This window comes from Typopeltis vanoorti, chromosome 2 (assembly GCF_054136105.1).
Source record: "Typopeltis vanoorti isolate ZY-2024b chromosome 2, IOZ_Tvanoo_1.0, whole genome shotgun sequence".
NCBI lineage: Eukaryota > Metazoa > Arthropoda > Arachnida > Uropygi > Thelyphonidae > Typopeltis > Typopeltis vanoorti.
Window position 1 is genome coordinate 112,489,780 of NC_143550.1, and position 13,368 is coordinate 112,503,147.

Here is a 13,368-nt window from a genome sequence, read left to right on the forward strand (position 1 = left end):
CACATTGCGAAAGTAGCTAAATCAGCTCATCAACTCACTTGGTTGTTGAAAAATACCTTGACGAGCAGAGAAAAACAAGTTATTGTACCTCTGTACCGAGCCCTGATAAGACCTCATCTCGACTACTGTGCCCAGATTTGGTCACCTCGGTTCCTTCTTGATGGGGAGGAGGTTGAGAGGATCCAGAGGCGAGTGACTAAGATGATAGCAGGTCTATGGAATGAACCATATGAGAACAGGTTGAAGATTTGTGGGTTGCAGAAACTAGTTGATAGGCGAAAAAGGGGAGATATGATTGAGACATTCAAATTGCTAAAAGGATTCTATAGGATTAATTCAGATGATATTTTTGAGATCAGGACTGGTGGTGGGAGAACTAGGGGACACCCATGGAAGCTGGGCAAGAGCGTGGTTAGCAGGGGTGTTAGAGCTGGGTTCTTTACTTTTAGAGTGGTGAATGAGTGGAATGAGCTGCCGGAGTCTGTTGTGGGTGCTATGACAGTGAGCGAGTTCAAGGCAAGGTATGATAGATACTGTGAGAATGTTGAACAGCTGTGTGAACATGATGTTTAGGGCCTCCCTCGATGAGTCTAAGGACTCCTGGAGTAGCCCGTGGTAATAATAATAAAAAAAATAATAATAATAATTTCACCCCTATCCTATTTATTCTTCAAACTCTAGGGACACATTCTGATATTGCATCATTTAAATATTTTTAAAATGATAAAATAAATGCATCACATGGACTTCTGATATCTTTCCCATTTAGCAACCAATACCATGGAACAGAAACCAGTATACTCCTCAGTTGGTCATAATTTTCTGCTTTGTAGTTCAGCATGTATCCTTTTCCACAGTTTGATGTCTAGTTCCCTTCTGTCACATGCTGCTCAAGGAAGTTGTCTTGCAACAACTCGATAAATTCAGTTTCATTTTTCTCGTGAGATTTCATCACTACCTGTTTATTGTTCAGATAATTAAAATCGCCCATGATATTACTTATTTAGCACCCATTAGGTTGATTTGGGGATACATTTTGTCACCCACAACTAATCCTAAGTCTAACAACATCCCACTATGTATTTGATTATTTGATCTTATTAGAATCCACCTCACACCAGATAGCTTCAACCTCACTATCACATGGAAAATTGTTACTGTATTGCATCTGTATTGTTGTATTCATATTTTATATCCTGATTGAACTCAAATCATCAGATATCATTAGCAGCACCCCCCCCTTTATCCTTTCTTGTCTATCCTTCCTAGAATTACTGTACTCTTTACACTTAACACCAGTTAATATATCTGACTCTGAGAGCAGGTGTCACTACTGCCAATAATCTGAGTCCCTGAAGTATTCGCTAAGGCAACGATGATTTTTCTCATCATTTTCCAACAGATTGTAAAACTAGTATATTATATAATTTATTTGGTGCTTATGTGATTTTCAGTATGAATTTATGTTTAATTCAAAGTTTACAATATTAAAAATTGTAAACTTTGAATTAAACCAGCAATTTGAAAAAAACCAACAACTCCACGATATATTTTGAAGTACTTTATTTTAATTTATAAGACTTAACATTTCTTATATTGTAATGAATAACTATTCTTGCTGTCTTGCAGCCTAGAACTGCAGTCCTTTTTGGTAGCAGATATTCATGGTTAAATGAAGCACCTCCATTTAGTGGTAAGAACAGAAGAATACATTTTTTTAAAAAATATGAATTAATAATGTATGATTAGAGTGTCAACCCCCTCCCCTCCCATCTTCTCTCCTCTCTTTCACTTGCTTATTTACCTGATGGGCATTGTCCTTTAAATTCATTTTATGGAGAAGAGCTTTGTGCTGCTTATGTATGCAGTCTGTGAAGAAATACTGTGATGTTCCAGTAGCTGGATAAAATTACTTGTTGTGCAAGGTCTAATTTGTCTATAATTTGGTGCTTTTGAGGGGGGGGGGCACCTTGTTGATCTTCCAGTTTGGGCCAAAGCATAAGGGACCATATGAACCTGAACACTTTATGGATTCCTGCATAAGAAAGTGGATTAAACCTTTTCTGTGCACATCAGAAGTTGATGACAAGCATTCATCACAGCATTTTATTATTTTTTTAATGAGATGACTGTTATATCTAGTGAAAAAGATTAATTTGATAAACTGCAGTTTATTTTTTATTTTTTTATTTTATTTATTTAGTGTTTTAAGTTGCCAATAGAACTTATGATGTGCACTTGATGAAACAAGATTTTAATCCTGTCTGACTTTTGGCTAGATGTGATAAAAAGCATCCAAGAAGCTTTTGATATTTACTCTTTGATGAAGGGATAACTGCACAGTATTCATAAAAAAGTATAGTAAAAAATACTTATGCATAATAAAAAATGTTTAATATATTATACATAATTACACAGTATCTTAAACCTTCATCAGTGTTAGAAATGGAATTGATGAGAATTAAAAAAACAACAGTTCACATGATTGTAGGATTGTATCTCTTCATGTGAATTAATTTTCAGAAGTGCATGACATTGACCTAAGAGCTAGTCACTCTCTTTTATACAACTAGCTTAGGAATTCAAAAACAGAACTCATATAATCTAAGAATTTCCAAACTATAATCTAAAATGTTAAATCAGATTATAAATATTTCTAAGAAATCTGGAAGTTCTATATATCATAGAATTATACATCATTTTAACAACAAATTTGAGTCTCAAATAGTTCCAGAAAACGTCCTCATAATTAAGTGAGTTGTTAATCTTTCTAATTGTCCATTGACAGAGGATGAAGCTTGAGATCACAGATTTGCAATTATTCCCAAACGTTTCTCATATTTAGATTATCCCCATAATTAATAAATAACATAAAATGGATTTAAAGTATATATTTTTATTATTATAAAAATTTTGTCCTAATATCAAGGGCATCTTCAGTATGACTTTCCAGTATATTCAACAATGACACATGAGAACTGCACATACATTATGTACAATGTCATGGTCTAATTATAGTAAGTTTTATTGGTTTATTAAGATTTATAAGATTAATTGGAAACTCATACTGAAGATGCCCTTCATACTAGGGCAAAAATTTTATACTAATAAATATATATGTAAGTTAAATCATTTTTAAGTTATTTATTAATTATCATGTCTTACATTTCTATACATCAAGTTGTCTCCATAATTTGAGTGCACTCTTTGCTATGAAGATAGAAATAGTTATGGTTCAAGGTCTTCAAAACTATTTATGGTTCAAGAACTCTGACTATCAATATTCCCTTCTCAGAATTAACACCTATCAGGATTTAAAAATTAACAAAATTTAAGCATTAGAAGAACTCATAAAGAAAACGTCACTGTTTTACTAGATCCTACTGAATATAAATGTAAGATCGATATTCTACAATGTGATTGTAACACTTATGTGGTTATTAGCAAGGTTATTACTCCCCCCCCCAACAGTGAACTTAACAAACTTAATTCCTTATTGGATAGTATAATCTCCCTTGACCCAGTACCATTCAAAAACTTGATCATGCAAGACCACCCTGGCCTTCTAAACTACAAACCTGGATATCCCCTATGATCATTGGTTGAATCAATAGAAAGTCCTACTTACAATTTTTCGAGTTCTTCTCAAACCTCCGTACTCCCTTTACTCACCATTGTTGCTCATTTAGAAAATAAAATCTGATTTTTTTTTCAAAAATTAGAGAATTAAAAAAGGCGACTCTTGTTAATGATCAATTTCAATATTACTTCTCTCTCTTACCATCAGATATCATAGACCTCTCAAGTTTGTTATGAACTGAGGATGTTTCAGCTGGAATGGGACAGTCTACAGACAAAATGAAGAAACTGCAATAGGTTCTTTTCCCTAACTTTGAACAACTTTTGTTTAGAATGTTAATTAGGATTTATCTTTATGATATCCATTCCATGTATTAGAGGCACTTATCATGTCTTACATTAATTACTAAATGTAGCTGCAAGAAGAAATTTCATCTTGCAGCTACATTTAAGCCTATCAATGAGATCACTCTTTGCCTTCTCCAGAAGATAAATCCTAATTATATTTATATAATTAACATAAATCCTAATTATATGGATGATATTTTTGCCACTTAGAAAAATTCACATCAAAAATTGGATATTTTCTTACAAAAAATAAATTATCTACACCCAAAAAAATCCAATTCACTATAGAAATAGAATCAAATATAGCTTTATCCTTTCTTAATGTTCTCTTAAAAAAGAGAAACAGATGGTTCCCTATGTACTTCCACCTACTACAAACCTACTTTCCCAAGCCATTATATTGATCAAACATCAGTGCATCATCCCCCCCTTACAGAAGTATGGTGTTATTAAATACCTATTGTTAAAAGTGTACATAATACAGTGTGTTCCTCATCTAAGTCCCTTCAACAAGAAAGGAGCAGTTGAGAGGAGTTGCTCCTTTCAGCAACTCCTGAGAATTATCTCTTCAACAAGAAATTTCTACCATCAAACTGCCTCCTCTCTCTCTCTCTCTCTCAGTGATTACAACCCCAAAATCATTGAATAAATCATCAGCTGTTTTTCTTCTAATTCTACAAGAAGAGATGACTCATATGATATCCATCCCATGTATTAGAGGCACTTCTGAACATGTTGCTCATGTCCTAAAGAAATTTCATCTTTCAGCTACATTTAAGCCTATCAATGAGATCACTCTTTGTCTTCTCCAGAAGATACATAAAATAATGCAAACTTTATTGCCACTTGAAGTATATCATATTCTTCATAATTGCAACTTGTCCTACTTTCAGACACATGGACTGATCCATTGTGCAAAACTCATTTCAGACTATTAGTCTGAAAGTCTATTAAGCTTTAAAAAAAAATTACAAATCTGGCTTTGATGAATGTGGAATTAACAATATTACCCTTAGGTTCCTCTGGAATGAAGCTAAATTACTACTCAGATGCAACTACTCAGGATTGTTTCATTATTTCGTTTGGATTGTTATGGATTGTTTCATTATGGATTGTTATGGATTGTTTCATTATGGATAGTTAGGCCTCCCACAGTGAGTCTTATGACTCCATGGAGGCCTGAATTATAATCATAATAATAATAGTGCAGTAGGATGACATGAGAATCCAATTCATGGTATTACTAAAAAGAATATAGCTGACCTCTTGGGCATTAGTCATCTCTCATATAGATAATCAAGGAAAATCAGCTCTCAATTAGCATTGCTTGAAACATGGAAAACATCAACTGCATCCTAAATGGAGAATCTATAGTAAAAGTAAGACATTTTAGTTATTTAGGCGGTTTTAGCAAAAATAGCAAATTAAATATGGAAATAGATAGTAGAATTAATAAAACTGGTATAGTAGAAAGTCAGCTGAATAAATTTAAATGGAATAAAAGAAAAATTATTCAAAACACTAAATTAGCTGTATACAAGACATTGTTCAAACCACTTTTAACTTATGGATCTAAGAGCTGAATTAGAAATAAAACAGGTGAACAAAGACTGTGGAGCACATTTATGAGAGTTCTAGAAAACTTAGGTGAGTGAACAGATGGCAGAATCATATTAAAAATAAAGATATTTGGAAGGAATTTCACCTTGTTAGCATTCAGGAATACTTGAGCAGAATTAATCTCAATTTGTATGTAACCTAAACAGAATGGGAAAGGAAAGATTAGCAGAGCAGGTGATTGATGCCAAAGATAGTAGGAAAAGACCCAGATGAAGGCCAAGATGTTTATGGATTAATTCAGTTAGAAGTGTCTTAGTATACTGAAATTTAAGATTTGACAATATTAGAATTCTGGCAGATAACAGACTTTTGGAAGAAAATTGTTGATAGGAAGTCAGTAATAATGTAAACTTTTCATACCTCTTCACCTCTTGAGGATGCATATCAGGGATTTGATGATGACGACTTTCCTTTTCAGATGTTATTAATTATTATTATTATTACTACGTGACACCTCCAGGAAGTCCATGGACTCATCGTGGGAGAGCACACTACTCTACTTCACTAAATACATTATTAAATCTTGAATGAATGATGTATTATATTGTAAAATATTTCATTCAGATTGAACAGGTACAAAAATTCCTGGAGAAAATGCTTGTATATAGATATAAGTGAAATTGTTGACAGAAGTAACAAGATAATCATTTAATTGTAAATTCTCCTATGTATTATAATGTTAAGTGTCCTTGTAAAACCGATAAGGGTTTGAATTTTAGTGAAAGTTATGTTAACATGAGAAAGTTAGATCTAAGTATACAATGAGATAATCGGCTTAAAGAAATGACCCCAGGCAGTCACATATGTGAGGTCTAAGTTGTATGCATGGAGAATGCAATGAGGAGAGAACGGTACCGAGTGCAAGAATTTTAAGTGCTGGCCGGAAAAGAGTGACATAAGAGGGAGAACAGCTCAGCGAGGATATATAGAGCTTGGCGACGTCAACTTGTGGTCTTTTTTTTGTTTGGGATTCCTGTTCGAGTCATTCCCGGAGAAGTTGCTTGAGAGCAGTCGAAAAGAACGATGTCCAGTGGCAGCCATGCAGCCAGATAGCGATCCAGTGCACGCATAATCATCGGTACAGCGGAAAAGCCAGCACAAACCGATCAGCATGCGGAACCACGTGGACCGAACCTGGCAGAGCAGCTTCGCCCACATCAGAAAAGGTGATTCGTGATCGTAATCACTAGTTTGTCCTACCTGAAGACAACTGAATGTAAGAGAGGGTACAAGCCATGTGAATTTTTCGGAAGATCGAGAAAAAAGACGAGAGATCGTAGTTAGACAAGAGTCGTAGCTATCCCCCACGAGTTAACTCTTGGGGGATAGCTACGACTGCAGTAAGAGTAAAAATATATGAGGTCTTTGTAATTGGGAATTTTAATTGCTTGATTATCGAATAGTGTGTCATTCTGAGTGTTAACTCCCTGACAAGGAAGATTCTCCTGTCTAAGAATTTGGATGGCACAACTTTAACAAACAAATTTTTTCATATTCTGACACGGAGTTAGTATCAAAGAAATTTGGCTCTAGCCGTGGGCAAATTTCTTTGTTTACCAAGTTTTGCACATGTGAGCAATTTAAGTAGTGGCCACAGAGCAGAAAGGGTGAAAGCAAATGCGAGAAATTATATCAAGTAATAAGGATATTCACTAAAGATAACAATCGTAAGCTTTAACAATAACAAATTAAAAACACACACACACACACAAGGTAAGAATTTAAAGCTAATGTGAAGAAATTTAACATCTCATCCTCTCCACTAGTACTTAATTCTCCAACTATTACACTACTACCATCTATCGCCCATCATCACCAACAATAGTATTTTTGTCTGTAAATTGCGTGTGTTCTGAAGGCTGATTTGTCTGTATGCAGGATGAAAAACCCAAGTTTCCAGGGAAAAAAACCCTGCTACCACTGTATGAGATCAGCTAACTCACCTTCACCTGAAAAAGCCCATATAAGGATTCCCTTTGTCACGACAAGAATCGAACCCAGGTCTTTTTCAATCGAAGGGCGCAATGTTTCGTTGTTCTTCCAATTGCGCTACAGCGGCTTCAACTTAACTCTTACATTTTCTGTATATGATCTATTCTAGTTAAGAATTTAGATCAAACTGGAAAGAAACTCAATAATTTGCTGTCAGTAATGATCTATCACAAATTGTGCACCTAGCAGTTAAAGATAAAAATTCAGCATAACTTAAATGGCTTAAGCCATAAACATTAGCTTTGCACTTAGCCTGCACAGCTGAAAACATCTTTAAAAAATATCCTCAGCAAATCAAAAGCATACTTTGTATTTAAAAAAAAAAAAAAACTTTTATCCTGTTCAAACATCATTTAAGCTTTTTGTTTTTCACTAAGTCTATTGGATGAAACTTCAGTTCTTCCATTGCTTCTTCCACCTCTGTATTGCATCTAGATAGTATAAGTGATATCATAAAAAGTATATGGCTGACCTCTTTGGCATTAGTCATCTCTCATATAAATGATCAAGGAAAATCACGTCTCACTTTACCATTACCTTACTTACTTACTACATAACTCTTCTTGTCTTTTGTTGTTTACAAAGATGACTCTAATCTTTTCTCAGAAAGACATCAGGAAAACCTTCAATAATCACTTCATCCTGATGATATCCCTACAGTTTTGCAATTAACATCCATTTATATTATATTAACATCCTGAATTAACATCCATTGGAGATAACAGCCTATATAAGCTGTTATCTCCAATAGCATGGAAGCAAGTCTGCCAAGCATCGGTGGTTCACTGGTAGAATGCTCGTCTGCTGAACGGGTGGCCCGAGTTCGATTCCCGGCCGATGCAAGTTATAGCACAATTGGAAGAACAATGGTATGTTGTGCCCTTCGATTGGAAGAGGCCCAAGTTCGATTCTCGTCATGACCCGAGGAACCTTTATATGTACTTTTTCAATCAAAGGTGAGTTAGCCAATCTCATACGGAGGTAGCAGGGTTTTTCTCCCCGAAACTCGGGTTTTTCATCCCGCATACAGACAATTTTTTTTTTCCCTCAAGGTGTTCTAGAAACAAGTTTGCTAGTTTATCACTAAACCTAGCAAACTTGTTTCTAGAACACCTTGAGGGAAAAATATTCACTTTTGAACCCAAACCAAAAATTTGGTTAAGATATGTTGACGACGTATATGCAGTCTGGGATCATCCCAAACATGAATTACAACTGTTTCTAGATAAAATTAACCTTCTTCATCATTGCATCAACTTTACGTTAGAAAAAGAATCTCCACAGGGTATCTCCTTTTTGGATTTACACATCCAAAGAAATGAAGATGGTTCCATCGCCACATCTGTCTTTCGCAAGCCTACATTCTCAGGTCGCTACATTCACAATTCTTCCGCTCATCATCCATCTCAGAAATATGGCATTATTAAATCACTAGTTTCCAGAGCACACAAATTCTGCTCCTCTGAAGAATCTTTAAACCAGGAATTAGAAGTAATCAAAAATACAGCCATCCTAAATGGATATAATCCTAAAACAACTCAAAAAAATCATCAGTCACTTCTCCACACATCAAACCAGACAGGAAGAAGTCCATAGGATTCCCATACCTTACGTTAAAGGCATCTCTGAACGTCTTTCTAAAATTATGAAGAAATACAATTTTGCCACTACTTACAAACCTATCAACCAAATTTACAACTTGTTACCTTCTCCTAAGGACAAACTCTCACCTTTGATGTTGCCTGACGTTTATGAGATTCCATGCTCATGCAAATTGTCTTACTTTGGACAGACAGGTAGGTCTGTTCAGAAATGCATCTCGGAACATCAAGACCACATTCGTCTTTTTAAACCGCAGAAGTCTGGCCTCTCTCAACACGGAATCGAAAATCCAAACCATAGGATCCATTTGGAAAAGTCTAAACTTTTACATAGATCTTTATATAAACATGAACGTTTATACAAAGAAAGTTCTGAAGCCCTACTACACAGACCAAACTTAAACCGCAACGACGTTCTTACTATTCCTAAAGTATGGGAAATTGTCATACAAAATTGTGGTAAATATTTTTTTTATTTCTGTAGCACGTTACGCATGTTTAATGAGATTCTATTGTTATTATGCGCCCTAACTGTATGTTATTCCTATTATTGTTTTAAACTACTGTACTGATGATGTCCTAAGATACTTAGGATGAAATATTTACAATTAAGTAATTTTCACTGTGGTTAATATGCGTGTTTCTTTTAATTACATTGATATATTATTCACATCACTGTTTGCACTTCCTTCTAGCAACAACCTTTCCAGTTAACTCATTCCAAAATCATTCAGATGCAGTCCATCACTCTTATACAGTTCCATTCATCCCACACACTAGCAAACTGCACTCCCTTCTCTTCACACATTTCTCCTAATATTCCATTCAAGACCTTTGCTTTCTGCTACAACTCATCATTGTCATACCTGGACAGCAAACTAGTCTTCCTGCCACACTGTTTTCTAGTTTTCTTTCCTTTAGTTTATATCATATTTTAAAAAATAGCCAGTCTTCTGCACTCCTGACATTTTTATACTGTTACAGGTCACATTTCATCTGATATATAAATTGACTTCTTTCCTCCCATCATCTATGAACAAACTTAATCCACTGCCTCATTCAAGAATCTACAAAATGTTATGGGCTGAACTGGAAGATTGGTTAGTGTTGTTCTACAAAAAAAAAAAAAAAAAAAATGGTGGACTGAAAAAATCAAGTTCATTCTCTAAAGGAATAATGTCCATAGAAACCATTTTTACTTGCCAGAGGAGCCATGAAACTCTATTCCATAAACCAGTTTTAAAGGGAAATTACTAAGATTTTTCCAGTTTAGATCCTTCTTTTAATCTTCTAATGCACTCCTAACCATTTAACCCACCTATACAAATGTTTTGGTCTTCCTCTGCTTTTTTCATGCCCATTTTTTTTTTTTTTTTGCTTCAACTTGTATTATAAATGCAAAGCAAGTACCAAAAATGATCCCCATGATCCCCAAAATAGCAGACATCCTTGCATTAGTTCTGTGTGATAGTAAACTACTGGTTAAAGAAAGAGAAATAATTGCCTTCACTAGAGAAGATTAAAAGTGATGCCACTATAATCCTTAATGCAAGTGAATACAACCAAAAAAAAAAGGGGGGGGGGATTACTTAAAAGTAGCCTCAACAAACTTAATCATTCAATGTTTGTTTCCCCTGGATATATGTATTTCTAAAATCTAAAAACCGAATAACCTTCTCTAGCCATAATAGATGCCATTGATCTTTCCTTAAGGTTAGCCAGATCACTAACCTCTTCTCTACACTGCACCCGCTCAAACACTAAAACTCTACCCATTTTAAATCCACTGTTTCTATCCAAAATTTAATCCTAAACAGCTCAGACCATTTTATAAAAATCCTCTTGAACATTAATCCTATACCAACCCCTTGCCAACTTTTACATCTCTATCACATCACACCTCTTCCTCCTATCCACTAGACTCCGTAAATTGCAGTTTCTCTTCATATTCAATATTCCAGAGATCAGAAACTACCTTATTTCCAATATCTCTTCATCCTTTTGAAAATCAACTGACCAAATCTGTGCACAGTAGTTCATGTGTGACCTAATCAAGGCCTTATACAGTGAAACCAGAATTTCCTTGCTGTGTTGTCCTCACTATTTTGGCAATATGTCTAAATTTTAGGTCCTTATCCACCATCACCACAAGACATAACAATATATCCCCCACCAAGAGTAAATTCTACATCCCATCTTTATTTTCTAAATTTTGAAACCTTACATTTCACAACATTGAACTGGCATCCCACTCAAGTGCTCATTCATTTAGTCTCTTTAAGTCTTCTTGTAAGGCCCAACATTGCTCTTCTCCTCATAGTTCTTGCCAACTTTGCATCATCTGCAAACAACTGAATGTTCCCCATTCAAATCTTCCCTATTATCGTTACATATAGGTTAAACAGAAATGGCCCTAAAACAGATCTGCGAGACACACCGCTAGAGACTTTCCTCTTCTAGAATATTGATCCCCCATATAAAACTTGCTGATACCTATCAGATAGCCAATATCCAATCCAATGCACTAGTCTAATGTCCAGCCCCATCTGCTCTAGTTTCATATCAACTTATCAGGTGGTAATCTGTCAAAAGCCTTTGCATAATCTATGTATACTACTGTGTATCCATCTCCCTTGTCCAATGCAGCTGTCACCTTATTGTAATAAGTAACATCAAGTTTACTCATTTTCCCCATATACCTCTTGCTCACTCATAGTCATTCTCTTATCCTCATAATCCACTGTCTCAAACTCTCCATGATGTCACATTCACAAGGCTGAAAGACCTTTATGTACTGCTCATTAAATATCTCAACTATATCCTCTGCAGCAGTTATCCTTATACCATTTTCTCCAATCAATTTCATCCAACCATAATCTTTTTTTGTTGTTGTTCTTTGCTTGCTACATATCAAAAGAACTCTCTGGAGTTTTCTTAGCTTCATTAGCTAACTGCTGCTCATACTATACTTTTGCTACCATTTCCAACCGAGTCATTCTCCTTGCCTGTTCTTTGTACTTCTCATGAAATTAATTATTACCACTCATCTTATGTTACCTCCATAATGCCTTCTTCTTCCAAATTACATGCTTCACCTCTTCATTCATCCATTTCATTGATTGAGTTCATTTACCCAAAAAATTGTTGGAATAAGTGAGACATGGTTGGATGAGGATGGCATCGTGATAGGAATAGAGATGGAAAGATATGATAGTATTTCTTGAAGACAGAAAGGATAAAAAGGAAGGTAGAAGCTGTTGATGATAGAAAAAGAGTTATGATATAGTTTGTATACGAATATAGTGTATACGAATGTATATAGTTTGTATACAAATGCTAGAAGTTATGATACTTCTAGCATTCGTATACAAACATAACAGCTCATTCCTGGATCTATAACGTTTCACTGATAACCACTTATTAGATGTGACTTGAGCCGTTTCTTTTTTCTCCTTACTCATCCCAGAACTGTCTTCAAATCCAACTGTTTTCTCTACATCTCATTTCCTTCTTGTCTACACACACACACACACACACACACATTCACATACTCTTTGAGCATCAACCTTTCTCACTCTGTGTTCCCTTGTCCATGCTGAGTCACTTCCCCCCATTTCCTTGTTTGTCTTGCACACTTGGTCTCTCATTCTCTACACTCATGCTACCCACTTCATTCTCTCCTTCCTTACTCTCCTGTCCTGACATTGCTTCTTACTTGCTCAGATTCATTCTCTGCACTCATTACTCTCCCTTCCAAAAGCAGTCTCTCCAAATGACTCGCACCAAAACCATTCAAATTAACAAACTACGCTCCTTTCTCTTCATACATTTCCACTAACATATCGTTCATAATCCTTGCTCTCCACCTCATCTCATCACTGTCATATCTGGGCAACACACTGACTACCTTTCCTTGCACACTGTTATCTTTTATCCTTCTCAACAACCTGATATCCAATGTAACATTCTTCTTGTTCCCAGTCGTCATCTGTCCCTACTACCACTACCAACTCTTTTGCTCACTTACTTCTCATATCTAACACCTCAATTACTCTATTCTCACTCTAATTATGGAATGAATTTGAAAGAATGACAACAAAATGAAGTGATGATGAAAATAAAATAATTATTAACTATGTCCTGTGTCAGAAAGATAATTCCTTCTTCAGTGACCTAGATCCTTCTAATTTCATTAGCTGTAAATGTGCTTTAATATTTTATAAATAAA

General features: G+C 35.1%; 1 protein-coding gene and 1 non-coding gene across 6 annotated transcripts in view; both read left to right on the plus strand.

The window, feature by feature from the left end:
- Positions 1–13,368, plus strand: part of LOC150109341 (BLOC-2 complex member HPS3) — a 386,547-nt gene that overhangs the window by 313,427 nt on the left and 59,752 nt on the right. For all 5 annotated transcript variants that reach the window (XM_090407481.1, XM_090407512.1, XM_090407505.1 and 2 more), the window contains one exon: positions 1,630–1,693. In XM_090407481.1, the coding sequence (XP_090263607.1) occupies positions 1,630–1,693 (64 nt within the window). The remainder of the gene's footprint in view (positions 1–1,629; positions 1,694–13,368) is intronic.
- TRNAS-GCU (transfer RNA serine (anticodon GCU)) lies at positions 8,311–8,381 on the plus strand. Its single transcript has one exon. It is a non-coding gene; the product is annotated as a tRNA-Ser (tRNA).